At 40.9% G+C, this 20,270-nt stretch overlaps 2 protein-coding genes across 2 annotated transcripts; both read right to left on the bottom strand.

Annotated features, from left to right (window-relative positions):
* Positions 1-1,258: 1,258 nt before the first annotated feature.
* On the bottom strand, positions 1,259-1,822 carry LOC133073055 (olfactory receptor 9A2-like; the record flags this gene model as incomplete). Its single annotated transcript, XM_061166548.1, has 1 exon — positions 1,259-1,822. A coding segment is annotated over one exon (564 nt), but the record flags the coding sequence as incomplete, so codon positions are not given.
* Positions 1,823-18,269: 16,447 nt separating this feature from the next.
* LOC133072911 (olfactory receptor 9A4) lies at positions 18,270-19,214 on the bottom strand. The gene has a single exon (XM_061166442.1). The coding sequence runs from the start codon at positions 19,212-19,214 to the stop codon at positions 18,270-18,272; it is 945 nt and encodes a 314-aa protein (XP_061022425.1).
* Positions 19,215-20,270: the final 1,056 nt, after the last annotated feature.

Genomic DNA, 20,270 nt, shown 5'->3' with positions numbered 1-20,270 from the left:
CCAACATGCATGCATTCCAATTGGGGTTGTTCAGTCACACATTTCCCTCTAGGTCTTCAAATGCGACTGGGTTTCAGAGCCTGCTCACACACTCACCTGCTTGCATTGAGGGATAAAGATTTTAAAATATTCAAAATTAATCCCAAAAGTGCTACATATAAATGAGAATGGCTGAGATGCTGAGGAAAATTGCAAAATCACATCTGAAATATTTATTATTACATTTGCAAAAACAATTGCCATTTTTCATAAAGTGAGCACAAGTCATAGTTAAAAATCAAATGGAATGATGGAACGTCCATGTCCCTCTCCCCCTCTGCTTGAGTCTTCTGATCCATTTCCTAGAGCTAAATATTATCACAAACTTCTAGCATAATAAATAGAGACTTGTCTGTATTAACACATTCAACATTGATGTTGTTAAGGAGTGAATTCCTCTTACACCTGCTGGTTGAGAAAATCTCCAAAAAGGCACCATCACTGTTGCACCCTGGACCAGAAGCCTCAAGAAAAGGCTAAATCCTGGAGTTGGACTTAGCATCACTCATGGAAATGACATGGGAAGCTGAGACTTTGAGAAAACCAGGGAAACACAGGACAATATAGGTGAAGATGACCCAGCACCTAGATTCAAATATCTAGGTCAGTTGTCAGAGAATGAATGATTCTTTTCTATACATTTCCCACTTATATCTCAGTGTTGTTGTTAATAATCATGAACACCTTTTAAACTTTTCGTTGTTAAATTTTTTTTTAATTTTATGTATTTGTTTTATTTTTATTTATTACTATTTTTTTGGCCGTGCTGGGTCTTTTTGCTTCATGAGGGCTTTTGCCTGTTGGGATGAGTCAGGGTTATTCTCTCGTTGGGGCTCAGGCTTCTTATTGTGATGACTTCTCTTTTGCAGAGCAGAGGCTCTAGGGTACATGGGCTTCAGTAGTTGTGGTACACAAGCTTAGTTGCCTGTGACATGTTGGATCTTCCGGACAAGTGATCAAACCCATTTCCCTGCATTGGCAAGTGGATTCTTTACCACTGAAATACCAGAGAAGTTGCATTAAATTTATTTTGTGAGATGTATTTTAACTAGAATAATGTGTATAAATGAATATATCCACTGAAAAATAAGGAGGTGATTATTAAAAGCTAAAAGTCACATTGTAGATCATAAACTACTTGATGATGAAAATGATTAATCAGAACTCTTAGCTTATTCAGGCCCAAGATGATGAGTCCATGCTGGTCCTTATGACATAGCTAATCCTTGAGGAGTTGGTAGCAGCTTTTCATGGCGTCTCGAAACACCTCTGTGAATTTGTCATTCCGGAGGGTGAAGATAAAAGGGTTCAGAAAAGGGTTCACCACTAAAACCATCAGTGATGCCACTCTGTTGTACTCAGCTGCCTGTGTTTGGTTGAGTTTCACATAGAGGAACAAAGAGCTGCTGTAGCCGATCACGACACAGGTGAAGTGGGAGGCACATGTAGAGACGGTTTTCCAGCGGTGAGAGCCTGAAGGGATCTTGAGGATGGTGGAGATGATGTAGGTGTAGGAGATAATTGCAGGCATCAAAGAACCAAAAAGAACAAAAATAGACATTAAAAACAGCAAAAGCTCTGTGAAACGGCCTTTATCACATGATAGTTTGAACAACTGTCCTCCGTCACAGTAAAAATGGTCTAGCACATTTGATTTGCAGAAAGTAAGATGAAACGTGGCATAGACTGGCCAGATTTGAAACAGGAAGCCAAATACCCAGGACCCAATTACCACCCAGAGACAGGTGTGGCTGTTCATAATGATGGTGTACCGCAGAGGATTATGTATTTATTATGTAATATGTATTATTACGTATTTATGCAGTAAATACATCAGTGAATGAATCACTAACAGGTCAATGGATAGAAAAGGATGTCCATACTGACCTACTTTCCCTCTTACTACATATGATAAGGCTCTCTTTCACTCTTTAGTGAGGACTACTCCAGTCAGTCTGTGGGGTCTCTCCCTGGTGATCCCCTGCAGAATGGCAAGTGTACAAAAGGAAGAAGTGGGGAGAAGTGAGAGAGAGCAGAGAGGTCAGAGAGCAGGGTCTTCGGCAATGGCGGAGCTGTCTGTCACCAGCACTGAGAGCAGCTGCATGTGCTCCTGGCTCTAGAGGAAACAGTGCCTGTAGAGTTGGTTCACCGTGCAGCTCCGAGTCTGCTCTTTGCATCCCACATGTCTTCCTTCTACATGGTAGCAAAGCCTAGAACTTCTTATCCTCATCTTCTCTCACTCACTCTTTCCCAGAGGGGAACCCATGGCATTTACTCACCTCCAGAGAAGGGAACTGGACTGCAAAGTTCTATGGCTCTGGGATCAGCCCTGGGTACCCCCCGCTTGATGAGCGCTGAGCACGGTCTGTGAGCCAGAGCAAGCAACTGCTGTCTTCACTCTCAGTGAAAGAGGAACACCTCACATGAGCAGCTTAAAGAAAGCCCAATGATCAAAGTGCTATGAGAGCCCCAGCATGTCTCTCTGTCTCTCTCTCTCTGTCCCTTCTTCTTTTCTTCATCTCTCTGTCCCCAAGCAGACTTATTCAACGAGGAAATAAACCACCCAAGTTCAGAGAATCCCTAGAGAAGCAGTGAAAGGAGAGTCTAAGAAACATTTCCCTTTTCCTCTCGAGGCTAATCAAGTTTAGAACATGGAAAAGTTCTAAATGGCCAAACTTGAAATTTCTGGGGCAAGGTGTTTCTCAGCACCAAGTTGGCCTTCCCTCAGACCCCAAGTCCTGGTTGTCATCAAAACGGTCAGAAAACAGCCAAACCCTGCTCTCCACTGTGTCTCCCTGATTCCATTCAGCCCTGCAGAGCCTAGAGACCCACAAACAGAAGACACCTCGTATGGCTCTAAAACATATGAAAACCCAACAGCCACCAAAGAGCCTCTGTCAAAAGTTTTCCTTCATCCCAATCCCCGGGAATGCCATCTTTTCCAGATGATCTCTGCACTCCACCTACCACATACTCTCTGATCACAGTTATGGGAACCTCGGAAGAGAGAAAGACAAGGGAGAAACCTCCATGCACACCAACCTATAGCCTGTGAATGCCACAGCTGGTTCCAGTCTCTCTAACCTGCATGCATTCCAACTGTGCTGTTCAGCTATATGTTACCCTAGGTACTGAGACAGGCAGGCCTGGCATGCTGCAGTCCATGGGGTCACAAAGAGTGGGATACGACTAAGCAACTGAACTGAACTGAAATGCTACCAGGGCACCTTCCTGACCTGTCTGAACTGAGAGGTAACGGATGAAGAAGCAACATACAGAACTGACCCCCAAAAAATAGTATGTAAAAGTGACATCTGAGATGCTAAATAAAATAGCAAAATCACATTTAAAATATTTATATTTACCTTGTTAAAAACAGCTTCCATTTAAAACTACTCCTGGTAACTTGTATTCAACACAGTTTGGAAGTCCTAGTTACAGCAATCAGAGAACTTAAAAGAAGTAAAGGGAATATAAATTGGAAAAGAAAAGCTAAACTTCCACTGTTTGCAGATGACATGATACTACACATAGCAGATCCTAAAGATTCTACCAGAAAACTAATAGAACTCATCAATGAATGTGCTAATGTTGCAGGTTAGAAAATTAATACTCAGAAATTTGTTGCATTTCTATACACCAGAAATGAAAGATCAGAAAGAGAAATTCAAGACAATTACATTTTCCATCACATTGAAAAGAATAAAATATCTAAGGCAGAAAAGGAATAGTTCTAACTAAGGAGACAAAAGACTTGCACTCTGAAAACTTTAAGATGCTGATGAAAGAAATCAAAGAGACATAAACAGATGGAAATATATACCACGCTTGTGGATTGGAAGAAGCAATATTGTCAAAATCACTATACTACCCAAGTCAATCTACAGAGTCAATCCAATTCCTATCAAATTACCAATGGCATTTTTTCACAGAACTAGGACAAAAAAAAATCTTAAAATTTGTGTGGAGACACAAAAGACACTGAATAACCAAAGCAATCTTGAGAGACAAAAAAAGAGCTGGATGAATCAAGTTCCCTGACTTCAGGCTATGCTACACAGCTATGATCAAAGCACTATGATATGGGCACAAAAACAGAAATATAGGTCAATCTCCCAGAATAATGGAAATGAAAACAAACATAAACACATGGACCCTACTTAAACTCAATGGCTTTTGCACAGCAAAGGAAATAATAAACAAAATGAAAAGACAATCCACAGGTTGGGAGAAAATATTTGCAAATTATGTGACTGACAAGGGATTAGTCTCCAAAATTTAAGAACAGCTCATGGTACTTAGTACCATCAAAACAAACAACCCAACTAACTAATGGGCAAAAGATCTAAATAGACATTTCTCCAAAGGCATTTACATGGCCAAGAGGCATATGAAAGGATGTTTAAAATCATTAATTATTAGAGAAATGCAAATTAAAACTACAGTGAGGTATCACCTCACACCAATCGGAAAGGCCAACATCAAAAAATCCACAAAAAATAAATGCTAGTGAGGGTGTGGCAAAAAGGAACCCTCCTACACTTATGGTAGGAATGTAAATTGATACAGCCACTATGAAGAACAGTATGTTGCTGCTGCTGCTAGGTCGCTTCAGTTGTGTCCAATTCTGTGCGACCCCATAGACCGCAGCCCACCAGGCTCCCCCGTCCCTGAGATACTCCAGGCAAGAACACTGGAGTGGGTTGCCATTTCCTTCTCCAATGCATGAAAGTGAAAAGTGAAAGGGAAGTCACTCAGTGGTGTCCAACTCTTCGCGACCCCATGGATTGCTGCCTACCAGGCTCCTCCATCCCTGGGATTTTCCAGGCAAGAGTACTGGAGTGGGGTGCCATTGCCTTCTCCGGAAGAACAGTATGGATGTTCCTTAAAAAGTTAAAAACAGAGCTACCATATCACCCTGCAATCCCTGTTCTGGGCATATATCCAGAGAAAAACATGATCCAATAGGATACATGTACCCCAGCGTTCATTACAGCACTGTTTACAATAGCCAAGACATGGAAGTAACCTAAATGTCCATCAACCGAGAAATGCATAAAAAAAAGATGTGCTACATATATACAATGGTATATGTGGTACACTACAATAGTATATTGCTCAGCCATTAAAAAGAATGAACTTTGTAGCAACGTCTACAGACCTGGAACATCATACTAAGTGAAGTAAGTTAGAGAAGGAGAACTATTGTATGACACCTCTTATATGTGGAATCTAAAAAGAAATTATTATATAAATGAACTTACTTACAAAACAGAAAGAGACTCACTGACTTAAGAGAATGAACTTACGGTTTCTGGGGGGAGGATGTGGGAAGGGATAGTTAGGGAGTTGGGGATGGATGGGTACACACTGCTGTATTTAAAATAGGTAACCAACAAGGACCGACGGTATAGCACATGGACTCTGCTCAGTGTTATGTAGCAGCCCGGATGGGAAGGGAGTTTGGGGGAGAATGGATACATGCATATATATGGCTGAGCCCCTTCACTGTTACCTGAAACTATCACAACATTGTTAATTGACTATACCTCAATACAAAGTCAGTTCAGTTCAGTTGCTCAGTCATATCCGACTCTTTCCGACCCCATGGACTGCAGCACGCCAGGCCTCCCTGTCCATCACCAACTCCTGGAGCCTACTCAAACTCATATCGATAGAGTTGGTGACGCCATCCAAACATTTCATCCTCTATTGTCTGCTTCTCCTCCCACCTTCAATCTTTCCCAGCATCAGGGTTTTTTCCAGTGAGTCAGTTTTTCACATCAGGTGGTCAAAGTATTGGAGTTTCAGCTTCATCATCAGCCCTTCCAATGAATATTCAGGACTGATTTCCTTTAGGATGGACTGGTTGGATCTCCTTGCACTCTAAGGGACTCTCAAAAGTCTTCTCCAACACCACAGTTCAAAACCATCAATTCTTCAGCACTCAGTATTCTTTATAGTCCAACTCTCAGATTCATACATGACTACTGGAAAAACCATAACTTTGACTAGATGGACCTTTGTTGGCAAAGTTATGTCTCTGTTTTTTAATATTCTGTCTAGATTGATCATAGCTTTCCTTCCAAGGAGCATCTTTAAATTCATGGCTGCAGTCACCATCTGCAGTGATTTTGGAGCCCCCAAGAATAAAGGCAGCCACTGTTTCCACTGTTCTCCATCTATTTGCCATGAAGTGATAGCACTGGATACCATGATCTTACTTTTCTGAATGTTGAGTTTTAAGCCAGCTTTTTCACTCTTCTCTTTCACTTTCATCAAGAGGTTCTTTAGTGCTTCTTTGCTTTCTGCCATAAAGGTGGTGTCATCTGCATATCTGAGGTTATTGATACTTCTCCCGGCAGTCTTGATTCTAGCTTGTGCTTCATCCAGTCCAGTATTTCTCACGATGTACTCTGCTTAGAAGTTAAATAAGCAGGGTGACAATATACAGCCTTGACATATTCCTTTCCTAATTTGGAACCAATCTGTTTTTCCATGTCTGGTTCTAACTGTTGCTTCCTGACCTGCATACAGATTTCTCAGTAGACAGGTCAGGTGGTCTGGTATCCCCATCTCTTTCAGAATTTTCCACAGTTTGTGATGATCCACACAGTCAAAGGCTTTGGCATAGTCAATAAAGCAGAAATAGATGTTTTTCTGGAACTCCATTGCTTTTTTGATGATCTAACGGATGTTGGCAATTTGATCTCTGGTTCCTCTGTCTTTTCTAAATCCATCTTGAACATCTGGATGTTCATGGTTCAGGTACTGTTGAAGCCTGGCTTTCAGAATTGTGAGCACTACTTTTCTAGTATGTGAGATGAGTGCAATTGTGCAGCAGTTTGAGCATTCTTTGGCATTGCCCTTCTTTGAGATTAGAATGAAAACTGACCTTTTCCAGTCCTGTGGCCACTGTTGAGTTTTCCAAATTTGCATGCATATTGCATGTAGGACTTTCAGAGCATCATCTTTTACGATAGAAATAGCTCAGCTGGAACTCCATCACCTCCAAGGCCCACTTGACTTCGCATGTCAGGATATCTGGCTCTAGGTGAGCGATTACACCATCCTGGTTATCTGGGTTATGAAGATCTTTTTGTATGCTTCTTCTGTGTATTCTTGCCACCTCTTCTTAATATCTTATGCTTCTGTTAGGTCCATACCATTTCCGTCCTTTATTGTGCCCATCTTTGCATAAAATGTTCCCTTGGTATCTCTAATTTTCTTGAAGCGATCTCTTTTGCCAAGAGAACGCACTGGTCATAGCAATCACCCTCTGCCAACAACACAAGAGAAGACTCTACTCGTGGACATTACTGGATGGTCAATACCAAAATCAGATATATTACATTCTTTGCAGCCAAAGATGGAGAAGCTCTATACAGTCAGCAAAAACAAGACCAGGAGCTGACTCTGGCTCAGATCATGAACTCCTTATTGCCAAATTCAGACTTAAATTGAAAAAAGCGGGGAAAACCACTAGACCATTCAGGTATGACCTAAATCAAATCCCTTATGATTATGCAGTGGAAGTGACAAATAGATTCAAGGGATTAGATCTGATAGGCAGAGTGCCCCATGAACTATGGATATAGGTTCATGACATTGTACAGGAGGCAGTTATCAAGACCTTCCCCAAGAAAAAGAAATGCAAAAAGGCAAAACGGTTGTCTGAGGAAGCCTTACAAATACCTAAGAAGAGAAGCAAAGGGCAAAGGAGAAAAGAAAAAATATACGCATTTGAATGCAGAGTTCCAAAAAATAGCAAGGAGAGATAAGAAAGCCTTCCTCCTTGATCAATACAAAATAAAAAGTAAAAAAAAAAAAAAAACTCCTGGTTAAAAAAATTTATAGAGGAATAGAAAACAAAATACAAATGTCCCTCTCACCAATCCTGGATTCTCCTGATCTGTCTCATATGTTTGAATACTATGATTAGCTTTCTATTAAATCCAAAGAGAAATTTTCTATCATATACATGCATATCTCTCTATGGGCTTTTACTTGCTTGTTTAGTTGAAATAATGTCTTGCTACTTTCTTTGTTGTATGTTTGTGTGTGGGTGTATTAAACCCTTCCATATTAGCACTCATATATCTCTTACATCATATTATTACTAAATAAATACTCACCTTATGAAAATTACCACCATTTATTTATTGAGGACCCTGCTTAAGAATATTGCATCTTCTCCAGTTTTTCATGAGTAAGATGATGCTGCAATAAATACCTTTACCTGTAGGCATGTACCTTTGTACAGCAATAGTTCCCTAAATTATGCTACATTTCTTAGCTATTATCTAAGCACCCTTCAAAACATTGGATCAATTTACATCTCTTGAAATGAGATCATATGTGGGCCAGCCATACAGATTTCCATAGGAAGATGTGGGAAATTTTTATTACCATGTTCATTGTGTGCAATTCTTAGTAGTGATACTAACATATGAGGAGCCAGTATTTACATCATGAAATAAAGACACATCCCAGAAGTTCTCACCCCCATGGGAACTGCACTGCCAGCTGCCCAGGACACCCTTGACCCAGCATCTGCCTCTTAGCCTCTGAGCTCGGATCACGTTGGCTCCTGTCATGACAGCTGGAGATGCATGAGGCAAGGCTGCTGGCAAAGGAGGGAATCCAAGGAAACTACACTCTTCTCTCAGAACCCTTGTTGCAAAACCAACTTCCCTAATTCAGGGCCCACTTCATTTACTCCAGATGTCCCTCCAGTGTTAAGGCCACGGGAGCCCAACAGATACTCAGAAGTAGGAAGGAGTGGATACTAGCAAAACTCATTAGGAAAGATGTTGTCAGTTTCTTAAAACTAAGTATACACCTCCTCTATGACTCAGCAATTCTGCTCCCAGTTATCTATCCAAGAAATGAAAAAATATGTCCTCACTGAGATGTTTATTTTAATCTTCATAGCATAATCTTCATTACATCAAGTGACACAAAACAAATGTCCATCAGCAAGAGAATGGTATAGTCAATCCTCATTACTCACACATTCTGTATCTGTGGATTCATCTACTCATGAAAACTTACGTGTAGCTCCAAAATCAATATTTCCAAGAGCTTTCAATGGAGCACATGTTCTCAACTAAAGTGGAAATTGGCAAAATTCCCATCTTGTTGGAACTCCTACAATGTAAACAATGGCTTCTTTGCTGTCTAATTAGCAGCATGTTTTTGGCATTTTATTGGTGATTTTGCTCTTAAAGACGACTCCCAAGCAGAGTGCTGAGGTGCCTACCTACTGTTGCTAAGTGTAAGAAAGATGTTAAGTTACTTACAGAGAAAATGAGCTTAGATAAGCATTAAACAAGATTTTTTACCCAAAATACATATACCAGGGACTTAGTGGATAAGAATCTGCCTGCCAATGGAGAGGACACGGATTCTATCACTGGTCTGGGAAGAGTCCACATGCAGCAGAGCAACTAAGCTCCTGAGCCACAAATAGTGAGGCCTCCAGCCGAGAGCCTGTGCTCCACTACAGGAGAAGCCAGGGCAATGAGAAGCCTGCTCACCGCAACTAGAGAAAGCTGGCGCCCAGCAACAAAGACCCAGCACAACCAAAACTAAAAATAAACACACACACACACAGAGAAATGTGTTAGGCAAACTACTTTTGGGCTTCCCTGCTGGTTCAGTAGTAAAGAATCTGCCTACCAACGCAGGAGATGCGGGTCCCATCCCTGGGTCAGAAAGATCCCCTGGAGAAGGAAACAGCAACCCACTCCAGTATTCTTGCCTGGAGAATCCCATGGAAAGAGGAGCCTGGCAGGATACAGTCCATGGGGTCACATAAGAGTTGCACATGACAGAGCAACTAAACAACAACTTCTTTCAGGCATGAGTTACAGAGGTTGGCTCTGTGTCCATATTAATGGATAAATAATATTTACCAAGTAAGGTGTGTTTGAATACCAACAAACATAAAACAAGGCTATGTGCCCATCAGTCGACGAAAATCTTGTGGTAAATGTTTCCAGGAACATTTCTCCTACAGCAGTGACTTAGTATTCAGTGTTCCCAGAAACTTGAAAGACATAACCACACAAATAATGAGAGTCAGCTGCATAGTCATGTGAGGAAATACTACTCAGCAATGAAAAGTAACGAACTACTGAGATACACAGCGTGGGCAATCCTCACCTACACTACACGGAATGAAAGGAGCCAGACACGCCAAAGACTGGATACTTTGTGAGGTGAAGGGAAAAGTACTCAGTCGTGTCCAGCTCTTTGCGACCCCATGGACTATATGGTCCATGGAATTCTCCAGTCCAGAATACTGGAATGCTAGCCTTTCCCTTCTCCAACTTTATGACTCCACTATAAATGCTCTAAAGTAGGTCAAAAATAATCATAATCCATGTTTTCAGAAATCCCCAAAGTGACTGCCTTGGTCCTGGAAAGAAATTGACTAGGAAAGATTATGAGTGAATTCTGGAATACACTATCTCCTTTATATACTGTTGAATTCTATTTGCTACCTTTTTATTCAGGATTTTTACTTCTATCTTTATGAAATATATCAGCCTGCAGTTTTCTGTTCTTATAAGATCTCTCTCAGGTTTTGGTATCAAGGTCATTTTGGTTATTATAAAGTGAATTGGGAAATGTGTCTCCTTTTTCTGTGCATGCTCAGTTGCTAATTCACATCTGACTCTTTGCAACCCCATGGACTATAGCCCACCAAGCTCCTCTGTTCATGGAATTCTCCAGACAAGAGTATTGCAGTGAGTAGCCATTCCCTTCTCAAGGGCATCTTCCTGACCAAGGGTTTGAACACGTGTTTCCTGATCTCCTGCATTAGCAGATGGATTCTTTACCTCTTTCTATCTTATGGGAAAATACGGCATTATAGGCACACTTCATTATAATGTGCTTTGTTTTACTGTGCCTTGCAGATAATTGAGTTTCTTACAAATAGAACGTGGCAACTCTGCCTTGTTTGATGATGTTCAGAATATTTTAGCAATAAGGTATTTTTAATTAAGGTAAGTACATTACTGTTTTACACATAATGCTATTGCACACTTAGCAGATAACATAGCCTAAACACAACATAGGCACTGGAAAATTTTTTTTAAAAATTAAAAGTAAAAATTTAAAAATTCACTTATTTTACTGCATTATTCACTTTATTGCAGTGGTCTGGAGCCATACCTGTAATGTCTCTGAAGTATGCCTATGTTTCCCCCTGAAATATTTGGAGAATTTGATTACAAGAGTTTCTTTGCAGGAAAATTTGTAATTACAAGTTGTGGTAGCTAAATAATGCCTGATCACCCTGTCCCAAAAAATCTACACTCTAATTGCCAGAACCTGTGAATGTTATACAGCAAAAAGGACATTAAAGCTGTGATTAAGTTAAGGTTTTTTTAAATGGGGAGATTGTCTGGGAGTATCTGGGTAGACTCTCTACATCTGATAATATTTCTTCTCTTAAGTCTATGGTTTCTAGTATTATAGAACACTGCCAGGTTTCTTTAGCTTCTTGTTTTCATGTTATAACTCTACCTGTCATTCTTATTTCAATCTATCTTTATATTTCAAGTGAGTCAAGGATAGACATCAAGAGCTGGCCTGACAATTTTGTTTAGCATTTAGTCCATTTACATAGAATATGATTTTTTATTTTTTAAGTGTACCATTTTCCTATCTTTTTATTTTCTCCTAGTACATTTCTTTTCTTCTATTCTTCCTTTTCTGGATTAATTAAATATTTATCTTTTCTAGTATAATTTCTTTTGGCATTTTATACATAACTTTTTTGATTACTTTAGTGTTGCTATCTGGGATTATAATATGCACTCTTAAATTATCACAGTCTACTAGGACTTATTGCCAGGAAAAACATCAACAACCTCGGATATGCAGATGATACCACTCTAATTGCAGTAAGTGAAGAGGAACTAAAGAATCTCTTGATGAAGGTAAAAGAGGAGAGTGAAACAACTGGCTTAAAACTCTACATTCAAAAAATTAAGATCATGGCATCCAATCCCTCACTTCATGGCAAGTAGGAGGGGGAAAAGTGGAAACAGTGACAGATTTTATTTTCTTGAACTCCAAAATTACTGTGGATGGTGACTGAAGTCATGAAATTAAAAGGTCCTATTTCCTTGGAAGGCAAGCAATAACAAACCTTGACAGCATATTAAAGAGCAGAGACATCATATTACCAACAAAGGTCCATAGAGTTAAAGCTATGGTTTTTCCAGTAGTCATGTACGGATGTGAGAGTTGGACCATAAAGAAAGCTGAGCGCCAAAGAACAGATGTTTTCAAATTGTGGTGCTGGAGAAGGCTCTTGAAAGTTCCCTGGACAGCAAGGAGTTCAAACCAATCAATCCTAAAGGAAGTCAACTCTGAATATTATTGGTAGGACTGACGCTGAAGCTGAAGCCCCAATACTTTGGCCACCTTATGCAAAGAGCCAACTCATTGGGAAAGACACTGATGCTCGAAAAGATTGAAAGCAGGAGGAGAAGGGGCTGGCAGACGATGAGATGGTTGGATAACATCACCCACTCAATGCACATGAATTTAAGCAGACTCCAGGAAATAGTGAAGAAAAGTCCATGGGTTTGCAAAGAGTCACACATGACTTAGTGACTGAACAACAACAATCAGGAATTAATATCACACCACTTAGCATAAAAATGTAAAGCTTTGTAAAAGTACAATTACATTTATGCCCCTATCTATCATGGTATTGTTATCACATATACTAGATCTACAGGAGCTATACACAGATCATGATTTTTGCTTTAAAGATTCATGTGTCTTTTAAAGGAATTTTGAGAATAAGACATATTGTATGGGTCAAAATGGTCATTTGGGTTTTTCCATGGAAAAAGTGTGTGATGTCTACATATATATTCTTAAATTCTTCCTTAGTGAGTATGTTAGGGCTTCTTATTCTTACTTTTTGTCTATTTGTCCTGGGATGTACATCAGAGACGTATGTAGGGATAACTTTCCCAAATGTAAGAGTGATGTGACAAACTCAAAACTCACAAACCCATGGCTGATTCATGTCGTGTATGGCAAAACCCACTACAATATGGTAAAGTAATTTGCCTCCAGTTAAAATAAATAAATTTTTAAAAACTCACAAACGAGAAGGCAATGGGGAGATTCCCTATTGAAAGACTCTTCCCTGTAACATTATTAATAGGTGAAAATTGGAACACAGCTTTTCCATTTCTAGGGATGAACACATGTCTGTGGAAGGGAGCTTTAATTATTGAACTCTTTAACTTTATGTCAAGCCTTAAACTAACTTAATGTAACATCTACCTCTGTCCAACTTCTACCCTTTTGAGTCACATGGAACAGGAAAAAACTGAAAGTTTTAGTCGCTCAGTCATGTCCGACTCTTTGTGACCCCGTGGACTGTAGCCTGCCAGATTCCTCTGTCCATGGAATTTTCCAGGCAAGAATACTGGAGTGGGTAGCCTTTCCCTTTTTCAAGGTATCTTCCCAAATCAGGGATTGAACCCAGCTCTCCTGCATTGCAGGCAGATTCTTTACCATCTGAGCCACAAGGGAAGCCCTGAGTTACATGGACTGGCTTTTAAGTATCTTCTCACTTAAATCTTCAAAATTCTATACAAAATCTTATCAGTCACTGTATCCATGCCATGGAATCTTGACGCTGCAGTATTCTAGCTGCCCCCTTGGATGCTAGGTGCCTTTGTGCAGGTTTTCGTTCATATGTTCACAGTGCTCTGCATTTAGAGACTTCTTCAAACTGCAGAGACAAATGCTTCAGAACTGGGAGATTTACTTACACTTTCTTTTGTAATTCACTCATTTATGCTTCCCTTGTTCTATCTTCGTAGAACTTTTATCTTCAGATATGGGACTCCTGAATTAATCTTTTAAGCTGCTTACCTTTCTGATTTTCCAAATTGTAGCCTATTTTTTATATGTTTTGGGCATTTTTATTTTCTTCTTCAGCCTATTTATGAATTTCTTTTTACTAGTCCTAATATTATATTCTAGGAGCATTTTCCTTTATTTTGTGATTTTCTTCACACCACATCCTCTTCTTCAGGTCAAAACATGTTCTAATTTTAAAAGGATATGTATCATAGGATTTTTAAAATTGTTTTTCTTCCCTAACTGATCTTCATTTGCCTCGAATTTTTTTTCTTCTGTTTTTCGTTCTCTTGATTCTTCCAACTGCTTTGGTAGGTCAGCTGGATATAGATAATGTGACCAACCATCCTGGCTTCACAGTTGACTGAGTTTCTGGGATATGGGACCTTCAGTTTTTAAAATGGGAAAGTCCAGGATAAAGTGGGATGAAGGGTCACTCTACTTGTGGAACAGGTATTTCCTTGCCTACACAGAAAATGCAAGGGACCTGCAGTGCCTGGCTGCTATTTACACAAGCTTTTAAGCAATACGCCTATTTATAAGCTCTCGCTCTCACAATCCTTGGCAGCTGAGGCCTCTATGTGCTGACTGACCAGTTCTGTTGGGTGAATCGACCTGTTTCTTCTTGCTTTCCCCGTTGCAGAATTTAGTTTGTATCTCAGTCGTATTACCTTGGAAACACTTATTTTTGCTTTCCATATTAAAAAACTGTAAAATATTATCCATTGTAACCCTTTCCCCATTCTCTTTGTCCTTGTTAATTAACAATTTTTGATTCCTACATTGCCTTTTAGTATGACTGGGAGACTGAGTGGAAGTGGTCAGCTGACCATATTAAACAGAAAGAATTATTATTCTCCTCCCTGGAACTTAACTGTAGCATCCCGGGTGAGGGGTCAGCTGTTTCATTTTCATGACTATTGACCCTCCCTGGTGCTTCATTCTCTATCTTCTGGCCCTGGACTTGTTAGGGAACAAAGGAGTTACTAGGGCACTCACATAGAGTGAATGTGCTCCTATCTGGAACAAGGGAGAGAACAAACTAGAGTTGTGCTTTGGTTTGGAGGACTGGAATGGCTGAAAAGGGGCAGATTTAGGGGAGGTGCCTACTCTGAGCTCCCTCTGGAAATTAGGGAGTCAGGCAGAGAGGAGGCATGCATGAAGAGCTTAAAAATACCTGCTGACATTGAGTGTGGAAAGGGTCAAAATCAAAAAAGTAAGAAGATAAATATTTATAAGCAAGCAAGCAAAGTCGCTCAGTCATGTCCGACTCTTCGCGACCCCATGGGCTATGGCCTACCAGGCTCCTCCGTCCATGGGATTTTACAGGCAAGAATACTGGAGTGGGTTGCCATTTCCTTCTCCAGGGGATCTTCCCGACCCAGGGATCGAACCCAGGTCTCCTGCATTGCAGGCAGACGCTTTACCCTCTGAGCCACCAGGGAAGCTATAAATACTTATAAGTTGACCCTCAATACTACAAGGAAACTGCTGACACTGTAACTGGAGAAGTGGCATCGCTCACATTTCTAACACAAATATCAGAGTGCACGGTTAGGCTCTGACCCAAGGAGGCTGGTTTTGCACAGGAGATGGAGAGGTGGGTTAAACTCAGGCATGTGCATGAATGCACTGGCACGTGTGCACACAATAAGTATATGATAGGGACATAATTTATGAATGTTAATCTCTAGACAACACAGAGCTGTTTAATCCCTAATTTAGGATCTTCTCCAAAAGCTACTAGTCAGGAGGGGGAGATTTCTCCATTTTTGAGCATCTGTAACTGTTGCGCGGCATTCTAAACCAGGAAAAATATTTTTCTCCAGCTGAAAAGTTTCTCTGCACTGACTCACAGGGACTAATTAATTATTTTCTCACTTTGAAAACTTTGTAAGGAATTAAAGCAATTATCTCCTTCTTAGATGGCATATACGTTAACTCAGCTTCTACTAATACCTCCAGCACAAAATCACTCAGAATTTCTCTCGAGAGACTCTGATGCAATTCTTTCAACCAGTTAACCATGTCCCTTCCCTCGTCAGAAATCAAGTGCAAAAACATCGTTTTTTGTTACTTTTATCTTCTGAAGTGAAGAAGTTCTTGACTTCCAAATGCTGGGAACTTGGTGTAGAAGAAGCTCTTTATCTCAGCATCACCAGGATCACACAGGAAAAATTCTGTCTCACATTTTTTATAGATTAATATAAAATAATCTTGGGCTCCAAAATCACTGCAGATGGTGGCTGCAGCCATGAAACTAAAAGACACTTGATCCTTGGAAGGAAAGCATGAGAAATCTAGACAGCATACTAAAAAGCAGAGACATCACTTTGCTGACAAATGTTCATATAGTCAAAGCTATGGCTTTTCCAATAGTCATGTACGGATGTGAGAACTGGCCCATAAAGAAGGCTAAAGAATTGATGCTTTTAAATTGTGGTGCTGGAGAAGACTCTTGGGAGTCCCTTGAACAGCAAGGAGAACAAACCAATCAATCCTAAAGGAAATCAGTCCTGAATATTTATTGGAAGGACTGATGTTGAAGCTGAAACTCCAATACTTTGGTCACCTGATGTGAAGAGCTGACTCATTGAAAGAGACCCTGATGCTGGCAAAGATTGAAGGCAGGAGGAGAAGGGGACGACAGAGGATGAGATGGTTGGATGGCATCATCAACACAATGGACAGGAGCTTTGCAAATTCCAGGAGATAGTGAAACCTGGTGTGCTGCAGCCCATGAGGTCACAAAGAGTCGGACATGACTGAGCAACTGAACAACAAAATATTTTATTATACAGATGAAACAGAATTTATTTAACCAGTCACCTAGCTATCTCATTGTCATCAATATGTTGTTATTACAAAGACACTAACAAAGATGCTGATAACATTGTGCTAATGAGATAAGAAATGGGAAGGTGGATTCGGACTGGGGTAGGGGGTGCTGATTAGGGGTGTGGTGAGGTTGCCAATGCTATAAGGGAGGCATGAGACATCTCTGTGGAAAGCTGGATACTAGTGTGGTAAACTCGGGGTCTGTGAGGGGAAAGGAAAAGAAGGCCCCAGAGATGAATCAAAGACCTGGAACCACAGAAAGAGAACTATAGAGAGGAATCAGGAGGGAAAGCGGCCAGGAGAGGATGAACAAATGAAGGGACAGGAAGCAGGGACCTTGAAGGGATGGCAGAATGTGAGAAATACAGGGAGGGGGCAAAGGCTGCCTCTTCCTCCACTCTTACTCTTTTTTTTTTTTTCATTTATTTTTATTAGTTGGAGGCTGATTACTTTACAATATTGTAGTGGTTTTTGCCATAAATTGACATGAATCAGCCATGTATTTAAATGTGTTCCCCATCCCGATCCCCCCTCCCACCTCCCTCCCCATCCCATCCCTCTGGGTCTTCCCAGTGCACCAGCCCTGAGCACTTGTCTCATGCAACCAACCTGGGCTGGTGATCTGTTTCACCCTTGAATGTATCCTTGTTTCAATGCTATTCTCTCAGAACATCTCTCCCTCGCCTTCTCCCACAGAGTCCAAAAGTCTGTTCTGTACATCTGTGTCTCTTTTTCTGTTTTGCATATAGGGTTATCATTACCATCTTTTCAAATTCCCTCAGCCCAGCCACCCGGCAAGGCCAGCGCTCCACTCTGTTCTAGCTGGGGCACAGCAGCTCTGCGGACCCAGCCCCCTCCTGGCGGGCAGCACAACCTGGGGGCCAGCAGGTGGGAGAACTCCTTGCTCAGCCCTTCCTCCCACACCCTGAGAAGGTCCACAGATTAGAGAGGCATGTCTGCACCTAAACAACGACCACCCCTGAAACTGTACAGGTGTCAGACTGTGCACTGAGTTCAGAGCCAGCCAATAAAATGTACAGAGACGTATTAAGGCCACAGCACTTTGGGATAGGAAAACAAGAGAATATGCTGGAGCCAGAGAAGGAATAGGGAGCTTCACACAGTCAGAGGATATAAAGCTAAGGACAATCTATGAGAAGATGATTCAAGAACCTGGAATCAAGAAGTTATTCAATTCTGGAGCCAGAGAATATATTTCTGATACTGTCTTCTTCGGAAAGCTAAATATCACATGTATTATTATTACATTTAATTTTAAAACATTTCATTTTGCAGTGCGTCATAAGTGAAACATATATATATAAAATAAAGTGAATTTTTAAATAACAATCTATAATGATAAACACCATGGCCATAATGTGAAAGAGTTCTGTTGCACACAGATTATTTGATGATGATTAGGCTCCAGTTCAAAGTGTTTTTCAGACCATTCTAGAATTCATATAAAAAGCTTTAGGGCAAGACTAGTTCCTGAATTGATGACAGCATTGTTTCACTCTGTCCCGAAGTGCTTCAATAACTTTATCATTCCGGAGAATGAATATGAAAGGATTGAGGAAAGGAGTGACCACGGAAACCATCAGGGAAACAACCCTGTTGTAATCCGCGGCCTGTGTCTGCTTGGGCTTCACGTAGAGGAACAAGCAGCTGCCGTAACCAATCACGACACAGGTGAAGTGGGAGGCACATGTGGAGAAGGCTTTCCTGCGGCCAGAGGCCGAGGGGATCTTGAGGATGGTGGAGATGATGTAGGTGTAGGAGACAATTGTAGGGATCAAAGAACCAAAAAGAACAAAAACAGCCATTAAGAAGAGGATGAATTCCATGAAAAGAGTATTATCGCAAGATAGTTTGAGCAATTGCCCTCGGTCACAGAAAAAATTGTCCACCACATTCGATTTGCAGTAGGAAAGCTGAAATGTGGCATGAACTGGCCAAATTTGAAAAAGGAACCCAAACAACCACGACACAATTACCACAAAGTTGCAGGTGCGGCTGTTCATAATGACGTTGTATCTCAAGGGGTTACAGACAGCCACGTACCGGTCCACAGCCATCGCCCCCAACAGTGCAAACTCTGTGGTCCCCAGAGCAAGGTACAGGAAGAGCTGGGCGACACATGCAACCAGAGATATTGTCTGCATCCCAGGGAGCAGCAGCCCCCAGAGCATCACGGGGATGATAATGGTGGTCACCAGGATCTCCAAGGCAGAGAGATGACCAAGGAAGAAATACATGGGAGACTGCAGATGTTTATCCAGGCAGACAATCACAATGATGACTGTGTTACCCATTAATGTCACTAAGTAGAAGAAGAAGAAGGTAGCAAAGAGGATATGGCGTAGTTCTCTAGATCCAGAGAAGCCAAGGAGATAGAATTCAGTGGCACTGGAGTGATTCCCCAACATGTAGCTCTGAACTTTTGTTCCTTGTGAAGTCTAGAGAGCAATGGAGAGAGAACATACTTCTAACCTCAGAAAGAGGAAAGACATTTTCAACTTGAGGAAATACACCATACTCCTGGCTCTACAACATGACTATTTTCTATACAAGGTTAATGGTTGATACTTTATGAAGGAATGTGCAGTATATTAAGATAATAGCATAGGTCCAAAAAAATGAGCAACGGTCACCAATACCACCCTAGGCATGAAACCCCACCCTCCCCAGTATGTACCGTTGCCTCTCAGTTCACATCTTTGCTCTGCTACCCTCTCTAGTCCTGGAACACAACATGCTCATTCATACAATGACCCTTCCATCCTGAATGCCCTAAATTGTCTTCTGTACCTGTTTGTCCACATCCTGCAAAGACTGCTGTATGTAAACAGTTAGAAGACAAAAAAATGTTAATTTCTCAGTCGTGTCAGACTCTTTGAAACCTGATGGACTATAGCACGCCAGGCTTCCCTGTCCTTCACCATCTCCCTGAATTGGCTCAAATTCATGTCCATTGAGTGGGTGATGCCATCCAACCATCTCATCCTCAGTCACTCCCTTCTCCTCTTGCCCTTGGTCTTTCCCAGCATCAGAGTCTTTTACAATGAGTTGGCTCCTCACATCAGGTGGCCAAAGTAACAGAGCTTCAGCTTCAGCATCAGTTCTTCCAATGAAAATACAGGGTTGAATATTCAGCTATATAATATCTACCTGTGTATGTGTGTGTGCATTGAACTTTTCCATGTTACAATTACATAACTGTGTAGGATGGGGCTCAGCCTACTGCAGTATAACCTCATCTTAACTAATGACGTTGGCAATGATCTATCTCTAATTAAGTTCACATTCTGTGCTACTGGGGTTAGTAGTTCAGCAAATGAATTTTGAGGGATGCAATTCAACCCATATCAGGCATCTTGGTTGCTTCCAATTTGGGGGGATTATGAATATAGCTACAGTAAACATTCCCGTGCAGGTTTCGTCTGGACATAAGCTTTCAACTCATTTGGGTAAATATCCAAACA

The sequence above is a fragment of the Dama dama genome, chromosome 18 (genome assembly GCF_033118175.1).
Source record: "Dama dama isolate Ldn47 chromosome 18, ASM3311817v1, whole genome shotgun sequence".
In the NCBI taxonomy this organism is placed as follows: Eukaryota; Metazoa; Chordata; class Mammalia; order Artiodactyla; family Cervidae; genus Dama; species Dama dama.
This window is presented reverse-complemented; position numbering and strand designations above follow the sequence as displayed.

Excerpts from the sequence above, each read along its gene's own strand:
- LOC133072911 (XM_061166442.1), bottom strand. The coding sequence starts at position 19,214 with ATGTTGGGGAATCACTCCAGTGCCACTGAATTCTATCTCCTTGGCTTC.